Source organism: Meles meles, chromosome 1 (genome assembly GCF_922984935.1).
Source record: "Meles meles chromosome 1, mMelMel3.1 paternal haplotype, whole genome shotgun sequence".
Classification (NCBI taxonomy): domain Eukaryota; kingdom Metazoa; phylum Chordata; class Mammalia; order Carnivora; family Mustelidae; genus Meles; species Meles meles.
Window position 1 is genome coordinate 159,011,332 of NC_060066.1, and position 26,036 is coordinate 159,037,367.

General features: G+C 34.9%; 1 protein-coding gene across 8 annotated transcripts in view; it reads right to left on the reverse strand.

Annotated features, from left to right (window-relative positions):
- The window catches only part of LRRC7 (leucine rich repeat containing 7), a 563,262-nt gene that overhangs the window by 337,121 nt on the left and 200,105 nt on the right, over positions 1-26,036 (reverse strand). For 7 of the 8 annotated variants that reach the window (XR_006817634.1, XR_006817637.1, XM_045998653.1 and 4 more), the window contains exon 3: positions 12,080-12,282. Coding sequence is in view for 6 of the 8 variants with exons in the window: in XM_045998653.1 (XP_045854609.1) it covers positions 12,080-12,282 (203 nt within the window). In the remaining 2 variants the exon portion in view is untranslated. Of the gene's footprint in view, positions 1-12,079; positions 12,283-16,900; positions 16,906-26,036 lie in introns of those variants that run through there. The other variant, XM_045998672.1, reaches the window with a different exon arrangement.

Genomic DNA, 26,036 nt, shown 5'->3' on the forward strand with positions numbered 1-26,036 from the left:
GAGATCACAAATAGGCAGAGAGGCAGGCAGAGAGGGGTAGGGGGTTGGGGGGGGGGAAGCAGACCCCCTGCTGAGCAGAGAGCCAGATACAGGGCTCCATCCCATCATGACCTGAGCGGAAGGCAGAGGCTTTAACCTACTGACCCACCCAAGCCCCCCCAAAATATTTATCTTAACCTCAAACGTCTCTCTAGCTGGTCTCATTTCTCTGCTCTCTCTCACAGTATAACCTTTTAAGAAAGATGTGTCTCTCCACCATTTTCTTTTCAATTCACTTCATTGGGTTTTGCCCTACTACTCTTATCAGAGTCACTAATTACTTCCACACAGATACATTGGTCTCTCCTCTGTCATTTTAGCCAATCTCTTAGTTTACCACTCCCTCTTCTTAAGACACTTTCTGTTCTCTTCTGGTTTCCAAGACAACAACACATGGTTTCCTTCTATATCCATAGCTGCCCTTTCTCTCCTCGTTCTTTTCCTTTAGCAAGAGCAACTCTTTCTAAATCTCTATGCAGGTCCTTCTCTCCAATCTCTCAGATCCATGCAATTAGCAAATCATATTAACTTTACTGATAAAGCTTAGTCTAAAATGCTTCTTTTTCTCCACTACTCTCAACCTAGCTGAGGTCACCAACTTCTCACCTAAATAATTACTGTAGCTAATCTCTCCTTCACTCTAGTGTATACCTACTGTATCTAATCTCACCTTCACTCTCCACTAACCACAGTGTATTCCCATATTGCAGCCAGAGTGGCATTTTACAAACATAAGTTATTTCACATCACCCTTTTCCTTAAAATCCTTCAGTGGACCCTGATCTTACTTACTATGAAATCTTAAGTTCTTCCCTATCTCACCTGAATTTGCATGATTGAGCCCCACTAACTACCTCCCTCTCCTCCTGCATCTGCATCTTGTACTGTTCTTCCTCTCACTCATACCCGTACCTTCTTTCTGTTCCTTGAACATGCCACTCTCATTCCTGCCCTAGAGCATTACTTCTCCCAGGAATGTTCTTTCTCATATGTGTCTAGTTGACTCCTCTCTGTCATCTAAAACTCAACATAACTGTCCTCCGTTATTTTCATCATGGCACTTCCTATTATCTAACATTTTCTTCTAAAAATTACTTCCATTCTCTCTTTGCAGCAATGTAGATTTTGTGAAAATAGGAACTTGTAGGTTTTGCTCAATAATGTATCTCTGGTACCTACAACAGTTGTCTCAACATAATTGGTACTCAAGAAATCCTTGCTGGATGAATGAACAAATCAATGAATATATTTTACCTAATATTTGTTTTTTTATACCATTTCAAGAAAGTTGGCAGTAAAAATCAGCAAATGGGTTGGCTTATCAGATTTCAACAAGATTTTATATTGGGTAAAAGATAAAAATAAATGATTAGATAAAAAAATGATATGATGAGTAAGCCTTCAGTTGGAAGACTGTAAAAGAGTTCAGAAAATGACTGGGGTACTCTGGATGTCCTAGTTTTTCACTGACACATAAATAAGAGATGTTGATACTATAAACCTTTGAAACAGTAAAACATTAAACAAAAATAGAACTCAGAGGAAGACAAAAATGATCTAAAATTTTCCACATATAAACTTTTTTTTTTTTTTTTTTTTTTACAAAATTTGTTCTTCATCTCACTTTTTCTTGAGCCCCTATGGAGTCCACCTACACTATTTATTTATTGAAAAAAAAAAAACTATGCATTTGAATGCCAAAATAATTGCAATAGAAGAACACATTTGGAGAAAGATGCTTCAGGCAAGAGATTGCAAACAGAGTCAAATTTTGATTATGTATGCATCACTCACATGAGTTTCATTCTGGAGGTGGTTTTCTATACTCAGATAAATTCTATACCTTTGGCACCAGAGGAGAGTGATGTACCATGAATATCTGAGGGAGCAACAGATTTGAAAATGTCTTTTTTTTTCCCCCCTCCTTATTTAAGCCCAGGGTCTCAGGAGAACCCCCCATAGATATATGTGGTGCTCCTTATATAAAATGCCAAGGTAATGGATAATTCTGAGTTTCTGAAAGACAGACACTTAAGGAATTATTTATTAATATGCAATTTTAAAAAATGAGGCAACTTTATTAAACAAGTGGCAGTTTTCATGTTTTCCATTCGTAAATTTAGGCCATGTGTAATTTAGAGCCAGGCTTTTCATGTTTCTCAATCATGAGAATTATTTAATCAGCAACTCTAGTGATGAAAGTAGTGCATTTCACTTTGAAAGATTCTTTTTGAGAAGAAAAAAATCAATTATCATTTAAGTTTTGATAAACTAAAATCAGGATTAGGAACTAATATCTCAATATTTGTCATCCTAAGATATTTTTTCTGCGGCTTCTTTGATCTCATGACATTTCTCACAAAACTAGGAAGTGACCTTGATTTCAAGAAATTTTATTTAAACGCCTGAGAAAAACATGCCCTCAGACTCCTAAATTAGAGACAGCAAATATCAGTGAATAAAAAGAAAAAAGAATCAATTAGATAGAAGATATATGATATGTATAACATTGGAGGACACTGTTTTTTGCTTTTGAGCATCCATTCCTCTCCTTCCATTAGAACCTTGACCTTCTTTTAGAGGACATCTCTCATAGTGTATTAATTGGGAGGCAACATGATTACATAGGGTTGTCTGGAGATTGCATTCCTCACAAGAGCAGCAGTGTGTGGCCCATACTGCTACTGTGCTGAAGATTTTGTGCAGCAATCCAGAGCTCTCTTCTTTCTTTTTTTTTTTTTAAGATTTTATTTATTTATTTGACAGAGAGAGAGATCACAAGTAGGCAGAGAGGCAGGCAGAGAGAGAGGAGGAAGCAGGCTCCCTGCAGAGCAGAGAGCAGAGCTCTCTTATTTCTTATCCTTTTCCCACGTAAAGTTCTCTAGTATCCTATAAATTAATGAGCCCATGATATATTTCCAATAAATATTCATCTTTACCAAAATAAGCCATTTCTCTTGACTTGAGTTATTTTTCATTCTACTGTTTTCATATACTTTATATTATTTGATCCTCACCACAATCTTCAGAAATGAACAGAAGCAAATTTGTTAGCCTCTATTGCAAATGAAGAAGCTAAAGTTCAAAGGGGTTAAATAATGTGTCTGTAGTTTCATGGTTAATTAGTATCAGAACTTGTGTTAAACCTAGGACCTCTTTCTCCAGACCTCTCTGCATTGTACTGTAGTACTTACATGATACTAACCAGTGATAGCAGTCACTACTCTGCCATAATGCTTCCTTCAGTGGCTTATCATTTTTATCTATTTTTTTTCTTCCCTTCTTTTTCTTAAAGATTTTATTTATTTGACAGAGAGAGAGAGATCACAAGTAGGCAGAGCGAGAGGGGGAAGTAGGCTCCCCGCTGAGCAGAGAGCCTGACACAGGGCTTGATCCCAGGACCCTAAGACCATGACCTGAGCTGAAGGCAGAGGCTTAACCAACTGAGCCACCCCAGTGCCCCTCATTTTTATCTATTTAAAACGAATCTTGGGGCCTCTGGGTGGCTCAGTCGGTAAAGCACCTGCCTTGGGCTCAGGTCATGATCCCAGGGTTCTGGGATCAAGCCCAGCATAGGGCTCCTTGCTCATCGGGAAGCTTACTTCTCTTTCTCCCTCTGCTTGCAGCTCCCCTTGCCTGGGCTGGTGCGTGGACTCTCTCTTTCTCTGTGTCAAATAATAAATAAATAAATAAAGTTCTTAGATAGAATTAAATTATAAAATAAGTAAAAGGAATCTCAAATGAATGAATCACAAAACATTAAGTTTGAAAGAGATATTAAAGGATTTATTCCTTCTCCATTCCCATACATGTAAAAGTATGCCCCATGGCATCCTTCCTTTGTTCCCTTTGTTTTAAAGTCAGAGAATATATTCCTTAACTTGAGAAAATATCATGTAGCAGACCTAATCCATATGGACAAAGTACTCAGAGTTTGATAGGTTAAAAAAAAAAAATGCAGAATGCATGGTATTAGGTGGATTGCAGAGGAGGCACAAAAATTACCCCGCCTCACTTCAACCCCCCCAGAAGTGCATCAAAAATTAAACAAACAAACCACCATTAAATGAGAGAGTTTTATTTTCTGTGTTGTTTTATTTTCCTGTCCTTCCTTACCTTTGGCCACTGTCAAAAGTCTTATTCTTTGTAAAATCACAGATATCGTATTGGAGGAAGCTATCTATGCTGTTTTATAACAATGATAAAGTATTAAGGCAGTATTTGAATCCTGGTTAACACAACTGAATTGTATAAGAAATCCAGAGATACACCTAAGTCTTAAATTTTGTTGGGGGGAACAGTGGTGGTGGTGGTGGGTGTTATTATTTCATATAAGATAATGGGAAAAACATCTCTGGTAATGTGATGTTTAAGTAGAGAACTGAAGGAAATGAAGAAGGCACAGGCCATGTAAAATGGTGGCAGAGGGAAAAGCAGAGGCCAAGTCTCCGCACACAGAGTTTGCTTGGCTTTTCTGCATAGGCTCAGGACAAACAGCTACAATACAGTTGTCATAGCCCATTTGCCAGTCATTAACTTTGAGCTCTATTTTACCTGCTGGCTGCTGGCACAATTCAGGTGCATTTTTGCTGCTCATTTATTTTCTGAAGAGTCAATGAGGATTTCTGCTATTCATGGCTCAGTGACTGGAGCCACGCCATGGCAAAATTTTCATCAGTCTAAAATATCCTTCCTTTGATAAATTCCTGACTGCTTCATATTGGATGACCAATGCTTCAGCTACACAACCTTGTATGAGTGGAAACCATGGAGCAATGGGCACCAAGCAATGGTTTTTAATGAACACTTGCTTGGCTCCTAGCTCCCCAGTGTCTGTCTGTTTCCGCAGAGAAGAAACTGTAGATATGGGAGGCATTTTTTTTCTGGCATCCTTTACTGTTAGCTTTCTGACTATATCCTACATTGCCTGTATATTGTTAAGAGTTTACTTTCATTTTTTTCTATATACCTCTATGAACTTGAATTTAAACAGCTGCTTAAATAAAAACAAAATACTGAAAGAAATTGGATACTGGAGCTCAATGTCATGTGTACTATGGATTATAAAGCTCCAAACTGATGCATTTGTATTGAGAAAATAATTACACACATGCATTACAGAAAAATAATATTTTTAGCAATTTGGCTACATTTCAAAAGGTGTTATATCTTATTTTTTAAATGTGGCATATGCTATATCCATACAAAGTTATACTATTTGGCAATAAAAAGGGATGAAATATTGATGCATGCTACAAGGTTGGTAAAACTGGAAAACCTTATGCTAAGTGAAAAAGCCAGTCACAAAAGGCCCGATGTTGTATGATCCCACTTATATGAAATGTCCAAAATAAGCAAATCCATAAAGAAAGAGATTTTCAGGGACTAGGGGAAGCAGAGAACATGGAGTGACTGCTAATAGGTATAGTATGTTTTGGGGCAGGGAGGGTGATTAATATTTTCTATGATTAGACAGTGGTGATGGCATTATAGTTCTACAAATATAATAAAACCACTAAACCGTACATACTTTGAAAGGGTGAATTTGATACGTATGTCAATTTTATCTCAATAAAACTGCTATATTTTTTTAAAAGAGTGTAAGTTTACTGACGTTCTTATGAAAGAATACCATTTATTCTGTGTTTATGAATGTATTCCACATTTGGCTATGAAAATATTCTTTTACAGTAAAATAATAAGTTTTGCATGAGACTTTTTAAAATGCTTATTTAGGGGTGCCTGGGTGGCTCAGTCAGTTAAGTGTCTGCCTTTGGCTCAGGTCATGATCCCAGGGTCCAGGGACTGAGTCCCACATCGGGCTCCCTGCTCAGCAGAGAGCCTGCTTCTCCCTCTCCCTCTGCCACTCTGCCTACTTGTGCTCACTCTTTTTCTGTCAAATAAATAAATAAAATCTTTAAAAAATATACAAATAAATAAAACACTTACTTAGCAAAAGAAAGGGAATGTCAGTTCCCACACTTTGCTGGATTTTGAAATCCAGAAGTGTGGGATCTACTGATCTACTGAACTGTGTCAGGCTGAGGCCAGATGAAGACATTATCAATATGCGCCAGAAAAAAGCAAGTTTTAAGAATGTATAGTTAAATATTCAAATGAATACTTGCTTTTTTGGTATTCTTCCTAATTATTTAAAAATAGTTGCATGACTTCCCTGTATCTCACCTGTATGGCGTCCCTCTGAGTGTCATATGGCATTCTGATAGGAAGCTAGAACCTCTCCTTTCTTATATATAAAACTCATATTTTACAAGCAAAATGACCTTAAATTTTAAATGACTTGGAAGATTGGAAATTTCTATAATTAGCTTTGATAATACCACACAATTGAGGCTATAACCTTCTATTCATTATGAGCCAATAGGTTTTTGTAAGCTATAGACATCCAGATCAAAATTAATTGAGATTCCTGATATGAGGAATTTGAGAGGCAGAGTGCGGGGTTTGGGCGGTAGGGAAGGAAAAAAATGAAACAGAATGGGATCAGGAGGGAGATAAACCATAAGAGCCTCTTAATCTCACAAAACAAACTGAGGGTTGCTGGGAGAAGAGGGTTATGGAGGGGTGGTTGAGTTATGGACATTGGGGAGGGTATGTCATATGGTGAGTGCTATGAAGTGTGTGAGCCTGATGATTCACAGACCTGTACCCCTGGGGTAGATAATACACTGTATGTCAATAAAAATAATTAATAAAAAACATAATAAAAATTAATTGAGATTCCATATTTCTCTTACTCATGGAGTTTTTACCTACATGAGCATTATAAAATTTCCCAATTTTATCCCAGTTACATAGATAACTCCTAGGTAAGTTCCTATGGTGGGTTTTTACTAAGCTCCTTAGATTATTAAGGCATGCCATCTCTGCACAAGGAACTATGCGTCTGGCATTACTACCCTGATCCTTCAAATATGTTAAAGGAATTCATGTACTTTGCCTTAAAGTTCTGTTTTTCTAAGACAAGTTTCCAAATTTTTTTGACCATTTTTCAAAGACATGCTTTCTATCACCATCTTAGTTACACTTCTCTGAATACATTCTAATTATTAGCTTGGTTTTAGACATTTATATAGCAAATAAAAATGTCTGTCCACATGGAGGTATTCAACAGATGAACAAGCAAAATGTGATGGAACTCAGGAGAGAGGTCAGAGTTGGAGATGGATTTAAGGGTTATCTACTTAGAGGTGAGAATTAAAACCAGGAGACAAGATAATGTCCCTGAGAAAGAACGGAAAAAGAAAATTGCTGAGAAACAAATAATTAAACTATAAAAAGCAAAATGATAGTACAAATCCACCATAGGAACTTGCCTGGAAGTTACTTGTGTTTTCCCCAGTAGTCATGGCAACTGCGTGTACAGGGATAAAATTGGGAAATTTTTTTGTTCAGTTACACACTGAGCTTTTGACTTGTTAGTGTAGCATAACCTATTCTGTCCTAATGAATGCACAGTCTTTGGTAATAATTTTGGATAGGAACCTAACATCCCATGTGTCCTAAAAGAAGTTAATTAACTTTTCTGGCCTGGGTTTGCTTATTAGCAGTAACTGAGGGCTAAATTAAACAATCTCCAAGGTTGCATCTATTCAAATATAATACAATATTGTGATATCTTTGAGTCAGGGAAATTTTCTTTGTAAACCATGGTGTTACCACAAATGTGTTGGTGCAGCTCATAGAGTCGAAAACCTACACCCATTACAGACAGGGAATTGATTTCCTAGAAGTTGTCTTTGGAGATATTAGAGATAAAGTCATGCCACACGATTTTTTTTTTTTTTTTTGAGAGCCAATGCCCAGAACTATCTTGGGATGTTACCAAAATCTGACTTTTGTTTTACTCAGGATAATTAACATGGGGATTATCCTTCATCTGTGATGGGAGAATGACGACTACCGATTATTGCATATTTCTTTATTCCAGGTATTCCACATGCATCATCTCACCCAGTCCTCATTTATCTATTTATCTGCCTATCATCTATCTAACCAGCAACCTCTATTATTTTCCCATTTTTGCTAATGAAGAAACTGAGACTCCCAGAAAATAAAATATCTTCCCAACCAAATAGCCGTGCTAAAATCTAATCCCAGGTTTGTCTGGGTCCAAAGGTCAGGTTCTTAATCTCTAAAATGTCTCAAGGGTAGATTGTAAAGTTTAGTATGGAGAAAGTTTTCTAAGGTTGCTACTTCAGATTTTGTTCCATTCCCTTTTGCATGTGGTTAAATTGACCTCATCTGTCAAATTTACTCTCTATGTCTCTCAGTTTTAGTCACATATTAGCTTTTCCAAATTACTTCTATTCTTTTTTTTTTAAAGGTTCCTCTTCAGTTTCAAGAAGTTTCTCAGCAATTTTTCTCTTTATTGCCTTTTTTTTAAACTTTTGTCTTCCCACACTACTTTATATATAATATGCACCTGTTATGGTCTATTATTCTGTCTATAATTTTAAGTTCCTGGTTCAAAATAAGAAGCAAAACAGTACTAAATTATAAGCTGTGTAGGTTTTCTATTACTGCATGAAAGGCATGTCATTTTGTATTTTTACCTTTTACTATAGCAAATTAAGTAACACAGATTGAACCATTCCAAATCAAAAAACTTCCTGTTCTTTCATTTCTATTTTTGCATCTTTTCTGACACAGTCTCGACATATCTTTCTCTAATGTTGTTAACATTGACTCTGTTCTATACCTGTTGTATAACATCTTAGAGTAGTAATTCTTGGTCACCTAGAATATTCTCTGAATAAAATATCAGAAAGAAAAAAAATTTTTAAAAATTACAAAGGTAATTCTTTCCGTAATATAATGTCAGAAATACAAATAGCTATCTCATTCACTCAACAAATTTGGAATTACCATGGTAACAACTGGCAAGGAAACATAAAGAAAACAGTGAAATAAAATGGCAGACAAAAAAAAAATATTTAATTTAAATTTAAAGATTAAACTCCCTAGAGACTCAATACTTCATCTACTTTTCCTCAGGAAACAATGACTATATAACATTTTGTTTGTAGTGTACACTGTGGTAATCTCCCTACAGTCCTTGTACTCCTTCCCTTTATGTTGTGACCAGCAATCACAAATCCACAAAGGTGGCCCACCAGTGTTTAATTCAATCAAAGTAATCTCATTTTTCTTGTCATTGTGGATTCTGTAGCAAAGGGATTGGATCAGCAGTGAACATATAACCCAATTAAGGCCAATGAAACCTAAGAACAAGTTGAAACTTTCTTATCCTTCTCAGAAAAACAGAGCTTTTGTTTGATTTCCTGTTTTTCTAATATGCACAAATATATCCATGTACTGTTATGATCATGTCTCATTTTCAGATAACTTAGATCACATCTCAATATCAACTACATTAGAAGAAAGTAACACAGGGCTGTTTTATGAAAGTAACACCTTGAATTTGAGAACTCAGAGAAACCTTGAGAGATTATGTGAAAGATCTTTGAAATATATAAAGCCTAACAATAATAAAAGATAATTTCTCCTCAATTCAACACACTGAGAAATTAAATTGTCTTTGGTTCACTTGTATTATTTTTATGTACCATTAATCCAAGCTCACATAGGCTACTGGTGACATACATGACATATAAGACTCTCCAATGACACTATCTGCCTAATTCATCGAGTCAAACAATGCTGTGTGACTCTCAATGCCTTTCATAATCTGCATCCTCTATGCTCTCCCTCCTCTACTTACATGTTGTTGGTACTCCCTCATGTGTACCTGCATTTCCAGACTCTTCACAGCTCTACTGTCCCTCTCCTCACCCTCTCCATATGTACCATCTTAATTTTTGCATCTTTACGTTTTGGTCAAGCCCTCCCCCACCCCTGGCAACAATGAAACTCTTCTCTACAACTGTATTTGGCTCTTTGGCTCTAATTATACATTATCATGCTTCTGCTTCTAATGCTTTAGTTTTCTCTGTGATTAAGTGGTTAGATTCTTGAGAGTAAGGATTGAGGCTGGTTTCTCTTGGACCTGTCTAAACCCTCAAACACTATGTAGTAATATAGATATTAAATAAATACTTAATTGATAAACCATTTTTTTACTATTTGCCTTACAGAATTTGTTGCATAACTCTAGAAAAAGACTTTAAATAACTAGATTGGTTTAGGGCTCCCAAGATTCAGCAGATAGAAATACAGGATGCCAAGTTAAATGACTATTTTTTTTTTTTTTTAGTATATCAAATGCAATATTTGGGGCATAATTATACTAAAAATTCTGGATTTTAGTTTAAAATTCAAATTTCAGTGGATGTCCTTTATTTATCTGGCAATCTTAGATGAGGCTGCTCTAAAAAAACATTTATTTTTCTAAATTAGAGCTAAATGTCCCATTTATGAGTCACTTAAACTTTATACCATTTTGCTAATCAAGTCCTATAGTATATGAAGTTCTCTTCATTGTTCTACCTGGCAGGACAAGAAAGAGATTGAATATCCATTATGTGAAAGTCATAACGTGTACAAGGAGGCAAAGATGAATAAGATGCCATCTCTGCCTTCAAGAAGTTCATAGTCTTTGGGAGAAACAGCCCATTTCATGCCAGCCTCTTCTTGATATGCATCTACATGGCAATCCGTACAGTTAAAATTTTTTTAGGCCTGACCCAGATCTCCTGACCCAAAATCTAAGACAACATTATATAGTTTGGTTTCCAAAATGAAGTATATTTGTTTTGGAATACAAATTAAATAGTTCCTGAGGTGTTATATTAATTAATATTAATTAATAATATATAATAATTATTATATATAATTCTATATGATATAATTATAACTCATAATTCATAATTCATAATCCTAAGTAAAAAATTATTCATAATTTGATTTGACCAGCACATTATTCTCAGAATTTGATAATGAAGTGAGTTTTTATTACGGTAGTTTCTTTTCCTGGTTTCTGGGTATTTAAATATGCATTTTTTAGCATAAACAATGGAAATGTATAGTAAGAGATTTTTTTCCCTCTGAGCCACTGTGTAAATCCTTCACAAGTAAATGCTATGCCTACTATTTAATGTGAGTCATTTATTTTGATGATCATTAATATATAATGGTTTAGATTTTGAACCTCTCTGCTGTGTGGCCTTGGTCTGTGTAAGCTAATCTTTTATCATCCAGTCTTTTCTGCAGAGGAGAACAGGAGACAGGAGAGGTTTTCTTTGTCTAGCACGATGTCATAATGGCAGTGTGTGTGCAAAATTTGATATTAGTTAAATTTTTAGCTCTACTCTGTTTATACTTACATGCCATATATTCAGTAATGACTGTAATAATAAAAAGTTCCAAATTCCAGAAATAACAGCATGTTTTTCATAATAGTATTAAACATGTAACAGTGCAAGTGTGTATGTGTAAAAGTATTTCTTAGACTTAGAACATACAATTCAAGGTTTTATAACTGTATTTCACTTCTGGAATACAGTGTCATATCTTTCCTTCATTTTCCAAATATAAACTATTGATCTCAACCCACTGATATTGATCTCAATCTGTATTTTCATAGAAGCCATTTTCAATTAAAATAAGATGTAATTCAGGGGCACCTGGGTGGCCTAGTCAGTTAAGCATCTGCCTTAGGCTCAGGTCATGATCCCAGTGTCCTTAGATAGATCCCTGTATTGGGCTCTGCACTCAGCAGGGAGTCTGCTTCTCCCTCTCCCTTTGCCTTACCCCCCCATTTGTGCTCTCCTCTCTCATATAAGTGAAAAATAAAATCTTTAAAAAATAAATAAAATAAGATATAATTCATAAAATGATGATTTTCATGGAGTTCAATTGGTCATTAACATATCACATGAAGTTACAAATGAAGTGGTATTAAAAGGTACCAACAAGAATACTGGGGAAAGTTATATCAGTTTGAACAACTTGCCAATTACTCAGATAGAAAGCTGTAATTAACATTATCATTATGCCAAGTCTTTGGATATCATAAAATACTCATTTATGGTGTATAATTTTGGTTGTCAAAGATTACCTTGGGTAGCTCTTCAATTTGATTGGCATCTAGATAAAGCTCCTCTAACGTCCGCTCAAAGTTAAAGACCTCCTTTGGCACCTGCTGAAGACTGCAGTGGGAGTAGTCTAAAACCGAGATGATTTCTTCTTCACCTCGGAAACATCGGCACGGCACCAGTCGGCCGATGATTTTCCGCTTGGTGGTCATCTCCAGGCACTGCACTAGAGAAAAAACAGAACAAAAAAACATGCTTAATTGAGTGAATTTGGAGGGCATTCCTGTAATATTAAAGCCTTAGAAATTTAATTTTAGTATATGTTTTATAATTACATAATGTTTTAAAGTTTATATAGAACATGTACATGCATTACATCATTTAATACTTGAACAGCCCTGCAAGGTATGTGAGATAGGTTTTATTCCCATTTAACAAATAAAGAAATGGAATTCAGAGAAATTAAGTTAGTTCCCATCATCACACAGTTTTGCAATAGCAGAATCTCGCCGGAATACAATCCTGACTCAGTACAATGCAATTACCATGCTTACTTGATACACAGAACTATAACATGTTTTTTTTTAATTTTACACAAATTACATGGCAGAACAGAAATATCTGGGATTTGTTGGAAAAAAATTATATTTTTTTCAATTTCTGTAAAAATATTCAAGTTTCACTTCTAAGGTTTATGATGACCTCTTTTTGGCCTACAAATTCAATCCACTAATGAACATATATTTATTAAATAACCCCTATGTTCCAGGCACTGATCTAGTTACTGGGATAGAGTGATGAATTAAACAAAGTCCCTGTTTTCATGAAGCTTCTATTCTATTGGAGATACAGATTAGAGATGGATTGGTTTTATGCTTCAAAATGAGAACCTATCTTTATGAATCTTATGAGTTTAATGGTAGAAAGCAACTTAATATCATGGTAGCAATTCCAATAATATCTTTCTCTAGGTTAAACTGACCAAATGCCATGAAATCTTGCACAGGCTTGTACCATGTCACTTATAACACTTCATTAAATCTATTGATTTTCATGTTATTCTTCAGACTCTACGTCTTTTGAGAGTAGGAACTATGTTTTATTTATTTTGCATTTACCTTAAAGCTTGACATACAGTAAAATATTTAATAACAAATGTAGAATGAAATAAACAAATTTGTATGAAAGCATAAAAGACACCAAAAATTCAAAGCAATCTTGAAGAAGAAAAGCAAAGCTGGAGGCATTTCCAGACTTTAAGTTATATTACAGAGCTGTAGGATCAAGACAGTATGGTACTGACACAAAAACAGACCCATAGGTCAATGGAACAGAATGGAAAACCCAGAAATGGATGCACACGATATGGTCAATTAATCTTCAACAAAGCAGGAAGAAAAATAGTCCCTTCAACAAATGATATTGGGAAACTGTATGTCTTCATGCAAAAGAATGAAACTGGACCACTTTGTGAAACCATACATAAAAATATATTCAAAGTGGATGAAAGGACTATGCATGAGATAGGAAACAATTAAAATCCTAGAGGCGAACACAGGCAGTAACCTCTTTGATGTTGGCAGTAGAAACTTCTTACTATACACATCTCCAGAGGCAAGGGAAACAAAAGCAAAAATAAACTATTGGGTCTTCATCAAAATAAAAAGCTTCTGCACAGCAAAAGAACAATCACCAAAACTAAAAGGCAGCCTACAGAATGGAAGAAGATTTTTGCAAATGACATACATGAAAAAGGGCTAGTATCCAAAATCTATAAAGAACTTATAAAACTCAACATTCAAAAAACAAATAATACAGTTAAAAAATGGGTAGAAGATATGAATAGATATTTTTCCAAAGATATCCAGATACCTAATGGAAACATGAAAAGATGATACACATTACTCATCATCAGGGAAATAAAAATCCAATGAGATATCACCTCACACCAGTAAAATGCCTAAAATTAACAGCACAGAAAACAACAGGTGTTGGAGAGGATGAGGAGAAAAGGGAACCCTCTTACACTATTGCTGGGAATGGAAACTGGTGGAGCCACTCTGGAAAACAGTATGGAGGTTCCTCAAAAAACTTAGAAATAGAACTACCCTACAACCCACCAATTATACTATTATGTATTTACCCAAAGGGTACAAAATATTAATTTGAAGGGATAAGTGCACACCAATATTTATAGCAGCAGCATCAACAATAGCCAAATTATGGAATGAGCTCAAATGACTGATGAATCAATAAAGAAAATGTGGTGTGTATCTACACAGTAGAATATTACTCAGCCATCAAAAAGAATGAAACCTTGCTATTTGCAATGACGTGGATGGAGCTACAGACTACTGTGTTAGGTGGAATAAGTCAGTCAGACAAAGACAAATACCATATGACTTCACTCATATGTGGAATTTAAGAAATAAAACAAATGAACATAGTGGGGTGGGATGGGGGAGGGAGGAGAGAGCAAACCAAGAAATAAGTTCTTAACTATAGAGAACAAACCAAGGGTCGTTAGAAGAGAGGTGGGTGGGAAGATGAGTTAAATGGGTGATAGGTGTTAAGGAGGGCACCAGTTGTGATGAGCACTGGGTGTCATATATAAGTGTTGAATCACTAAATTCTATACCTGAAACTAATATTACACTGTATCTTAACTGGAATTTAAATAAAAACTTGAAACTAAAAAGAAACAAACATACAAACAAAAAATGAATTCATGAATGAATAAACGAATATATTGAGTGCTCTCCTCCCTCCCTCCCAACCACCATCAGCTATTGACAATTTATTTGAAAAACTTGTCATTCTAACTAAAAGGTCACTACTTCTGTGAATGTCTTTCCAAGAAGAATGATTGGAGTCTTCCTCTGAGTTCCGAGAGCACTAATCACATTGCTTCCCAATTACATGTTCTATTTTCCTCCTAGGTAAGTTCTTTGAAGAAAATATCTTGTCTTATTCATTTTTGAATTCGCAGACACAGTATTGTTTGCTGGCTGCAGAGTAGTACTAAATGAGCATTAATTTGAAACATGAGCTTTTTTGATTAATTTATTTGACTTACCAATATAAGTTTATTACTAGAAAGTAGTGTTGGTTTATAAAAACAACATAGCATTTTGTTTTTTAAATTGCTTAGGTTAAATTAAATTTGGAAGGAAGTGAGTAGAAAATGTTTAAGAGTTGTTGGAAATTCAGCCCATACCTCCTTATTGTTTCTTTAACTTATAAAATTAATAAAATAATATTTTGAGGACAGGTTCATGAGTCAGCTCTTTCAGATGGTTATTTGCACTTGGCATTCTGTAGAAAGCCAACCAAAATCATTAAAAGAATAAACTTTCTTCTTCGTTACTTTCTATCTCTTGAACTCCTAACACTTCACATTTCTAGGAGCCTGAATCTCAAGGTTTTTTAATGCTTATTTTAGTTGATCTTACTTGAAATCCCTAATTATGGGTTGGTGGCTTCTCAGTCTCTACCTGGGACCTGGCATATATTAGGTAGCGAGTAAATGCATCTAGTAAATATCTGACATACTTAGGCACCTAGTAAATGTTTGTGGTAGTTATTACAGTTGTAAAGCTAAGTGATGATGTCTTAGACTATGAGAGTAACAGTAAGGATGGAAAGAAGTGGTGGACTAGAAAGATATTTAAGAAGTAGAATCCAATATGTTGGTGATGGATTAAATAAGAGGTGGGAGGGGAGACTGGTGGAGACAGAGGTGTCTTGAAAGCTTCCCAGGGCTTCTGTTTGTTTGTTTTTATTAACATATAATGTATTATTTGCCCCAGGGGTACAGGTCTCTGAATCATCAGTCTTAAACAATTCACAGCACTCACCATAGCACATATCCTCTCCAGTGTCCATAACCCAACCACCCTATCCCTCCCACCACCACCCAGCAAACCTCAGTTTGTTTCCTGAGATTAAGAATCTTCTATGGTTTGTCTCCCTTCCCGGGTCCCATCTTGTTTTTTTTATTCCCTCCCTACCCCCATGATCCCCCACCCTGCCTTTCAAATTCCTCATATCAGGGAGATCATATGATAATTGTCTTTCTCTGATTGACTTATTTCACTTAGCACAATACCCTCTAGTTCCCAGGTTTTTGAGTCATTGGTAGTTACATCAACCACACAGCTATAATGTCATGCCCTCTCTGCCTCTCTAACCCACAGATGAACACACAATCAACTTCTGATGCCTGTGTTGCCCAGTGCCTACCACTCACTCACCCTATTGTGTCGAACCATGTCAAACCATGTAACTATTTCTTTATACCTGTCTGTTGCTGCCACTGTAAATTTTTAAATATAAATTAAGAACAAAAAGACTATCCAGGCTTGTACCTAAACCATTTGGTCAGAGGGTCCACTGTCCACTCAGATTTTTGGAGCTCCGTTCACTTAAGACAGTTTTCCTTTTCATTGTCCCAAAACTTAGACTCTTCTGGTCATTTTTTCTGTCCCTTCTCTCATCCCCACAATGTACTGAAGTTTTCCCCTGGCCCAGTTTCTCTCTTCTCTACTCCGTCTGAACTCAGAATATGTCTTATATCATGATTGACAATTCCACTGAGTTTGTCGTGTTCACTGAATGCTCCCTCACAGTCTCAACTAAAACTTGATTCACTTGTAGCCTTTAAAAGTGGACCATGCTGACATTCTCATCCCATAAATACTTCAGGACTGAAAAGTGGAATTGTTATCCCCCTTGCTCTTTAAAAACTATTATTCTTTTCTCCTGTAAAACCTCTCTTCCTTTGATGGTCTCCTTATATAGTAACATCTTCCTCTCTCAGGCCATTTATTTACCATCTCTTTAACACTCTTCTGCACCCATTGATAATATTGGTATCTCATTTCTGAACTATCTCAATCATGACTCCTTCTAATCTTGATTTATTCTCTCTACATTACTACATTAATAATTTCCAATTTTAAAGCTTTTCTTTAATCTAAATTTCTAAATAAATTGATTATAATGCTACTCCTTAATTTTTCAATTACAGGTTTATAGCATGTAATGTGGTGGTTTAACTTCCTGCTAACAAATTTCAACACACTTCTAATCAAGCAAAAATAAATAGAAAGCAATATTTCTTTAAATTAGTTGTATTTATTTTATTACTATATACTACTATAATTTGATCACATTTTATTTCTTGTGCATTTTTTTGTTTCTTTAAGAATTTCCTTATTTTTTCTTTGCTTTATTTTTCTATGTACCTTTCATTAATTCAATTCTCTATTTCTTCTTGGTATAGTCAAGTGAATATAATCTCTTGTTTTATCCCTGGAATAATCCTTCAAGAACACTTGTATTTTCTTGTTCTTGTCTGGAATGTTTGTTTTTCTAGATCTGATATGTATCTGTTATCCTAAAATATTTCTTTACTATTATTCTGTGAATTTTCCATTTCTTTCTTGTGTTACACCTCCTATTTTCTGAGTCCCATGTCTTTCTCTTTCTGTACTTACTGGAATAAAATATCCAAGGTGGAATACAAGATCTAGTAATTTATTGAGGAAGGATCTCTGGTATGTGAGTCTCTGAACATGATTCCATTTTACCCACAAACAAGTGAAAGTTTGACTGGCTATATATTTCCAGGTCAGAAATAATTTTCTTTCATAAATTTGAAGACTTTTTTTGGGGGGGGGGTTATTTTCTAGCTTTTAAAATTGTTGCCAGGAAATCCAGTTCCATAACTAATCAAAATCCTGTGATTTTCCCTTCCACCTAAACATCTTAGAATTTTTATGTTGTCTTCAGTCTTTTGAAATTTCAGGTAATGTGCTCTGATGGTTTTTTTTTAATCCATTAGACTGGGTACTTGAAAGACTCTTCCATTTTGGAACCCCTTATCTTTTAATCTTGTTAAATTTTCCATCATTATTTAATTGGTGATTTTCTCCTCTTCATTGTTTTTATTTTCTCTTTCTCTGCAATCTCGATTAGTTGGATGTAGGAACTGTCACCTACTTTTTATCCTGTAATTCAATTATTTTTTTCTTTTGTAATTTCTGTGTCTTTGTCCTGTTATTCTATTTGCTGGGAGATTTTTCTCAGCTTGATCTTCTAAATCCATCTTCTGTATCATCTTTTATCAGAGGCATATTTTTACTGCAAAAGCTATTTGTTGCTTCCTGAATATTACTTTTACATAGTATCTTGTTTGTATTTGAGGGTGCCATGTCATTTTCATTTCTCTCAGAAGATATTAACTATAGGCTTTTTGTCTTTGTCTCCCTGCTCCTTGCATTATTTCTGAGTTCTATTTTCTGTGTTTCTTTTGATCTTTATCTTTCATAATAGGGGTTTTCTGCAAATATCTGGTGATCCCTGACTGTCCTTCAGAATTGAAGAGTGAAGCTCTCAAATGCTAACTGGAAGTTTTATATGCATGATAGGTTTCACTGCAGGATGATCTGGCAGCAAGCCAAAGAATATTCTGGTCTTCTGCCAGGGGCATAGCTATGTGGCCATATATATAGTGAGTATTTTGGTCAGTTTTCCTGTTTTTAGTACTAAGTATCTTCTGTTTCTTGCCTGGTACCTGTTGTCTCCCAGACTGTAAGGAGGTCTGTGCAGTAACTCAGTTTTCATACCCCTTCATGTGTACTTTATATTGTAGATAACAGTGTATTTTGTATATAAATAATGATATTAATTGTATCTTCCTTCTATTTCATCTCAAAATTTATTGAAATTTCTTATTTTCTGATGCTTTCTCTTCTGTTTTCTCTGTCCATATGATTATGTATATTTTATTTTATATATTTATTTTTAGAGAATTATTTGAGAGAGAGAGAAGGAGACAGTATAGCAGGAGAGACAGAGGGAGAGGAAGAGAAGCAGATTCTATTAAGTGTGGAGCCAGACACAGGGTGGGATCCCATGACTTTGAGATCATGACTTCAGCTAAAATCAAGAGCTGGATGCTTTATCGACTGAGCTACCCAGGTGCCCTGAGTATATGTACTTTAAAGTTCTTTTTAGTTTAGTAGAATAATCTGGATTATAAGAAGAAATTTATAAGGAAGGCAAGAGATTAACTTCCATGTTTAAAATAAAGTTCTCTTTTAATCCTTTTCATACTTTTCCTTTCTTCCAACCCAATCTATTAGGAACATTGAGCAGAGAACTACTTCCTTCTTTTGGAACTGCTCTTTCTCTGGCTCTCCTGACATCGTACTCTTCTGACATTTATTCTTCCACTTTGGCTCTTCCATTTCAGTCTTTTGAGAAGGTTACATCTTCTCTAACTGAACACTGAGATTTATAATAGTAAGTGGGCTCCTACATCCCACCTCCCTACCCTGCCCCAGGCTTGTTGCCTTTCTAACTCTACACTCTCTCCCTTTACAATCTTCATTCACCCGACTTTATTTAACTTTGATAACAGGTGGTGTAAAATTTCTTTCAACTCCACTCAGATTTATTTCCCTCATCATTTCCACTTTATATTTTAAGGGCATCTCAAACATAACATGACAAAATTGATGTGATGCTCTTGAAAGGTACAGAGCACATCATCATGGTCAAGAGCTTGGACTCTGGTTGTGTGTTTTATCCCTATGTTTAGTCATCTGCCAAATAACAGAGTACATACAAAACACTTAGAATTGTGTCTTCAGGTTTTAAGCATTCACTAAGGGTTAGCAATTACTGCTTTGTCCAAACCTCCTCCTCTTCCTGTGTTCTCAATCTCAGTGAACAGCAATACTATTCACCCAGCTTCTCAAGATAGAAACCTTGGTATTGTTCTTGAATCTCTAGTTCCCACACTCCACATCCCTAACAATCACCAAGTAACAATGATTAAATAGCCTGAATATTTCCTCAATCAAGCCTATTTTTCTTCATTTCAAGTGCCCAGCAACCTAGCTCAAAATATTATCTCCTGCATTCATACTTGTCTATTATTCCATCACAGGACAGCCGAAGTGACCTTATATTACACAAATATTATGTCACCCTCTTGCTGCAAATACTTAAATGACTCCTTTCTACCCTCTAGGCAAAGTCCTAAGTTTTTACTGTGGCATGCCAAGTATAATATATTCTTGTGGTCTGACTCCTACCTTCCACACTGACATTCAGCCCCCTTTGGAACCTGGTCAGGTAGGTACCACTTCTGGTAGCTTTCTGTGTTCGTCGCATTCATGATTTCCTTTGCATTTCTAAGACTAAATTTTCTTTTTTTACACAGGCCCTCGGAAACAAGACTGCCTCTATATAGGACAATTTCCCTTGCCTTAAAAAAAAAAATTACAGGAAATTAGCCTCTCCCTATTCAATAAAGCAGGCTGAATATGTTCCAACTATATGCTGCCATTCTCTTTGATTACATTTCAATAATGTACTCAATATCAACCTTGTTCACTAGATTTAAAGCTCTGTGGAGACAGGGACCGTGTCTAGCCTGTACAACAATGTATATTTCCAGTCATTTGTCTAGTATCTGGCTTAGAGTACTTTAAAAATATAAACAAGTAATGAATATAGGAGCTAAACATAATTATAATGACTTCTGTTTGTACATATATTTGAAAATTTCAAACCAATTTATAATCTGTTACTTTGTTTTTCACAAGACACAAGTACTCATATATCGTTTTCCATATTTTAATAGTGGACTAAAGTTTAGTGAGTCTGTGATATATGTACGGTCACACATGGAATAATTGGTAGACCTGAAATTGGATCTCATATCTCCTTACTCCAAAGCCATTGATTGTTTTTCTCCTTTATCAGACTCTGTATTACATTAACAGTCATGTATATAGATTAGCATTTGAGAACTTACAGAGACATGAATTTGCCAGCAGTTCTATCACACACACACATACACACAGTCACACATGCAGGCACGCATACTTGTACATACTTGACAGTGATTTACACATAAAATATTCCATAGGTGCAAAATAGAACAAAGAGTAGCAGTGAGGGAAATATCTAGCAATCAATTTTAAAGACTTTTTTGAACGTCAAAGGGATAAAAATATAGTAAGATAGAATGGAGAAAGTGTTTCGGGAATTGGGTAGAACACAAAACACAAGAAACACATGTATGTTACACACATGATATACAGAAGCACACATATGCTTTTCTCTGAAACCTGACCTGTGCCCAGTGTACCACAGAGGGTGTGTAGCCTCACGTCCAGTCTTTAGACTTTGAGTCAGAAGCAATCTGACTTCTTGTGTTAACATGGATCCTTAGCACACATCCAAAAAGTAATTATTAGATTTTCAGTTTTTCAAAGGGATTTAAAAGGCGAGAGGAAAATAGGTAAACAGGTATTCATCTCTTTCTGTTAAAGCTCTACCAGTAAATTCATTGAAATATAAGATAAGAGATTCTCAGGGCACCGCATAGATTCTCCTCTCTCCTGAATCATATATGTATGTGTATGTCTGTATGTGTGTATGTGTATGTGTATATATACACACACATATATATACATATATATGTATGTGTGTGTCTGTATGTGTGTATGTGTATATACACACATATATACATATATACGTATGTGTGTGTCTGTATGTGTGTATGTGTATTGTATATACACACACATATATATGTGTATATACACATATACATACACACATATATACATATATACGTATGTGTGTGTCTGTATGTGTGTATGTGTATTGTATATACACACACATATATATGTGTATATACACATATACACATACACACATACAGACACATACACATACAGACACACACATACATATATATGTATATATACACACATACACACATACATATATGATATATATTCACATATATATATATAGAATATATATATACACACATATATATTCTAAATTGATCATTGAATTGATCTAAATCAATCTAAATTGAATTGCTAAAGAGGTCTTTTCTTTTTCTGTACCAGAGTGTGCAGTCAAGACCTCCCTATCAACACTCTCCCAGAGCCAAATCCATTTATACATCAGGGCTAGCTAACCTGTACTAAGCTAGGTGAAGTAACAAAAAGATTCATCTTGCTACATTCTTCAAATCCTTTTCTACTGATTAAGTCAAAGTTAATTTTACCACTTGAGAATTATGCCTGCGGTAGTTGACTCAAACAATATGTGTATCAAAATACCTGAATTTCAATACCATTGTGTTCCCTAGGATTTTAGACACATATTTGTCCATGTTATTCTTACCTAATATCCCATACCTGGAAAGATAAAGGGACAAAAGGAAGTCCAATCTTTCCAAGATTTGTGATAAATACTCTGGCTGTTCTCATTCATTGGCACAGCCTTACATTTTTGAAATGACAAATGTTTCTAATTTATTTGCTGAGAAACCCTTTGCTTCACTAAGTGTGCCACCAGGGATATGGAAACCTGCCAAGCTCTCTCCATGTCCTACTTCAAGAAACATCTTTAAAGCCATTACCTACCCTCAAGTGTGCTTCTGAAACCCCCTTATCGAGACAACATACATGGCGATTCTAGGACTCTAAGTGGAATATCTGAGGCTTCTTCTTTGTTTTTTGACTGTTGAAATAATTATATTTCAAAAATACTCAGATTTCATGGGTTTGTTTTCATTTTATCATTACAATATCTGAAAGCCTGCAACTGTTACACATGGTTTGATTTGCTGTCAATACAAGGAAACCAGTTTATCTTCATGACAATCAATGGACTGCTATTGGGACAAACCCCCTTATGGTCTTTAATGCTGCTATTATCACACCAGCAATCAAAACACACAGAAATCAAGAAGGAAAGCATGATGCCTGGTACCAAGAAGGAGCTTATTAAATATTTCTATGTTCTGCTTTTAGACAAGTTATTTATTTTAAGGATAAATGCTCAAATGCTTAAAATGCTTCCTTCTCTCTCTGCACATTCTTCCCAAGAATTTTCATCTACTGACTTCAAAGAGACTTCAGAGAGTTTCTATGAATGATTTCTAATATAAACTTTTATCCTAGATGTAGTTCCTAACTGCTTAATGAACTACCAATCTTTAACTAACACTCAACTTGTCTAAGGCAGAATTTGGAAATACTTATTAAACTCCTACTCTGTACCAGACAGTGCTCTTTCTTGATTTCTTGTTTTGATTAATTGTGTTTTCATTCTCTCAGTTCTGTACTTTCGAGTCATCTTTAATTTCTCCTTTCTTTTCTTCTGTATTAGACATTTCACATCTTCCCCTTCCTTCCTTTACCATGCACTCAATCTAGTTCAGATCCTTGCCAGCTCCTAGGAGTATTACTGAAAGTAATACTGAATGAAAGTACAGTATTTTCAGATATCTTTCTTCTACAATCATTTATTCAACAAATACTTATTAAATGTCTGCAATGTGCTAGGTACTGGCCTATATGCTAAGAAATAACAGTGAGTAAAAGAACTCTGGTCACTGCTCTAATGAATTCACTGGATTATGAGGGAGATGAATATTAAATAAAAAGTTTTTCAAATAAATCTGTAATTGCACATTTGATAATTGCTATACAAGAAAATATTAGTGCTTTATCACTTTATATATTGACACTTACATTAAATATCCTGATTAATTTTCTTTTTTTAATTTTATTTTTATTTTATTTATTTGACAGACAGATCACAAGTAGGCAGAGAGGCAGGCAGAGAGAGAGAGGGGGAAGCAGGCTCCCTGCCGAGCAGATAGCCCAATGCGGGGCTCCATCCCAGAACCCTGGGATCATGACCTGAGCCGAAGGCAGAGGCTTTAACCCATTGGGCCACCCAGGTGCCCCCTGATTAATTTTCTAAAAGATATGTCCATTCTCCTGTTCTAGAAGCCTCACTGCATCTACATTTTCAACAGCAATATTTCCCAGCCCATGTTCCTGGGCTGTATTTTCCTCTAGGAAATAAGCAGTGTGCATTAGCATATCAAGGGCTCAGAGGGATCTTGTGATAAAGAATTATATTTATCTTTGTTCAAACCAGTGTTTCCTAAACCACTTTTGTAAAAAATTAAAAAGTTAAAAACTTTGTCACTATAATTAGGATTTAGTATTCTGAATCAAACATTTTAGGAAAGGCTAGTCTGCAAGATTCTTTAGCTTGACATTCAAGCTGTTTTCAACCCAACTTTTTAGCTCTTTTACTTCAACAAGCATGTTTTTCCAATTCTATGCTCTAGTTTACACCACTCCCAATACTGAATGTTCCTTATCCATTTTCTTCATCTAAACTCATCCAACCAATCTATGGTAACACCTTTATTTCTTTATAAATCATGTTGAATGATTTTATTTGTTGGCTATCATAATTTGTTTGCAGATCTTAAAACATCATAGTAACAGATGTAACAAAAATCTGTGAATTGGAACTTCTTGGAATAATAAATGGAATATTTTATTTTGTTCTTTATTTCCTTGCCTACTAGTCACAGTGTGTGCTGTTAGAAAAACATTCACAGCATTTGAGTTCGGATCACTCATAGGAGATGAAATTTTTCTTTATAAAGTCTTCTCTAGCTGTTACACACTATAAATAAGGCTGCTTTTCTTGGCTTCCTTCTCTTTACCATTTATATTGTCATCTTAACACTAACTATCCTAAAAAACATGACCTAAGGATTACACAAGCGATCTAGAAAAAAATCTATTGAGAGAAGGTTTGTAATAAGTGATGGCCTATACAAGCTTACTCAAAATTTCTCCTTATTGTATCACATAGATGAATAAAAATATCTTATTACTTCTATCCTTTCTGTCCACACATCCTGTATTGGAATTTTTATCTATTGATTTACTTAAATATGTAAATATAACTATAGAAGACAGTAAAAAGTTAACTTCAGTATTAGATTAAATATAGCTCAAGTTCAGGGAAAAGTTATAATTCTTTAAAAAACATGTTTAGTTATATTTCTTGAAGAATGTTGCTTTCAGACCAAGTTGTGAACCTCAGCCAAGATTAGTATGAAGAAACAAATTTCTAAGCATTAGGACACTCTCAAAGATTTAACTCTCTTAAGGTGATAAACTAAAATAATAAGTTTCTAGGAATAACATCTGAAGACTTGTTTATATAGAGATACAGAATAAGAGAATAGAATGGAAATAGTCATACAAAAGCTATTAATTACTAGAAAGTTAGGCTCATTTGGAACTTTAGTCTAATCATTTATCTCACCCTTGAAGAAATTATTCAGATGATGGTTTTATACCTTAGTATCTCCTGAATTATTTTTATACTGTGGTATAAGACAATGGTTTATGTTCTTAATGGTGACTGGGTTATTAAGAAAAAAATCTGTTATTCAGCATGATTTACTGAACAGCCAGAGATATGTATAATACATTTAGATGTAGTTTAATTAAATATTTTACTTAATGAAAATCTGGGTATATGATCAGCAATATTTATTTTTGTGAAGAGTCAACTTATGTGAAACCCTTCACATCCTCTTGAGTAAAAGCTTTAGTAGGAGCTAGTAAGAAAGTATTTTCCATGCAGTTGTCTCATCTCAGGATTCCTTGTCTTTTGTGATGGTGACACAATATCAATATGGTGCCCTTCACAAGACATGATAAAAGACCTAGACTTTTGATCTGATATAAGCAGATGGAAGACAGCATTTTTAAATAGTATTTCATGCTGCTTTATACTCATTCTTTAATCATAACTATAGATAACTTCTAATATTATCTATCTTTATTGATATTTTAATTAATGCTAATGATGGTGGTACTTGTGCCTTCCGGGCAGAGAAAATGCTGCAGTTCTGAAACTCAGCTAAATAAACAGGGCTTGTAATGATAATCTTTTAATCAATTAAGTTGCTTTGGGTATAAATCTAGGCAGTTACTTTATAATTGGAAAGATTTTAAGAGAGTCATGAAACATATAAGCCTACTTGATGTCACCCTAAGGCTGAAAAAAGAGTTAATATAAAAGAAAAATTAAGAAGGTTTCTGCAAGGAAGTTAAA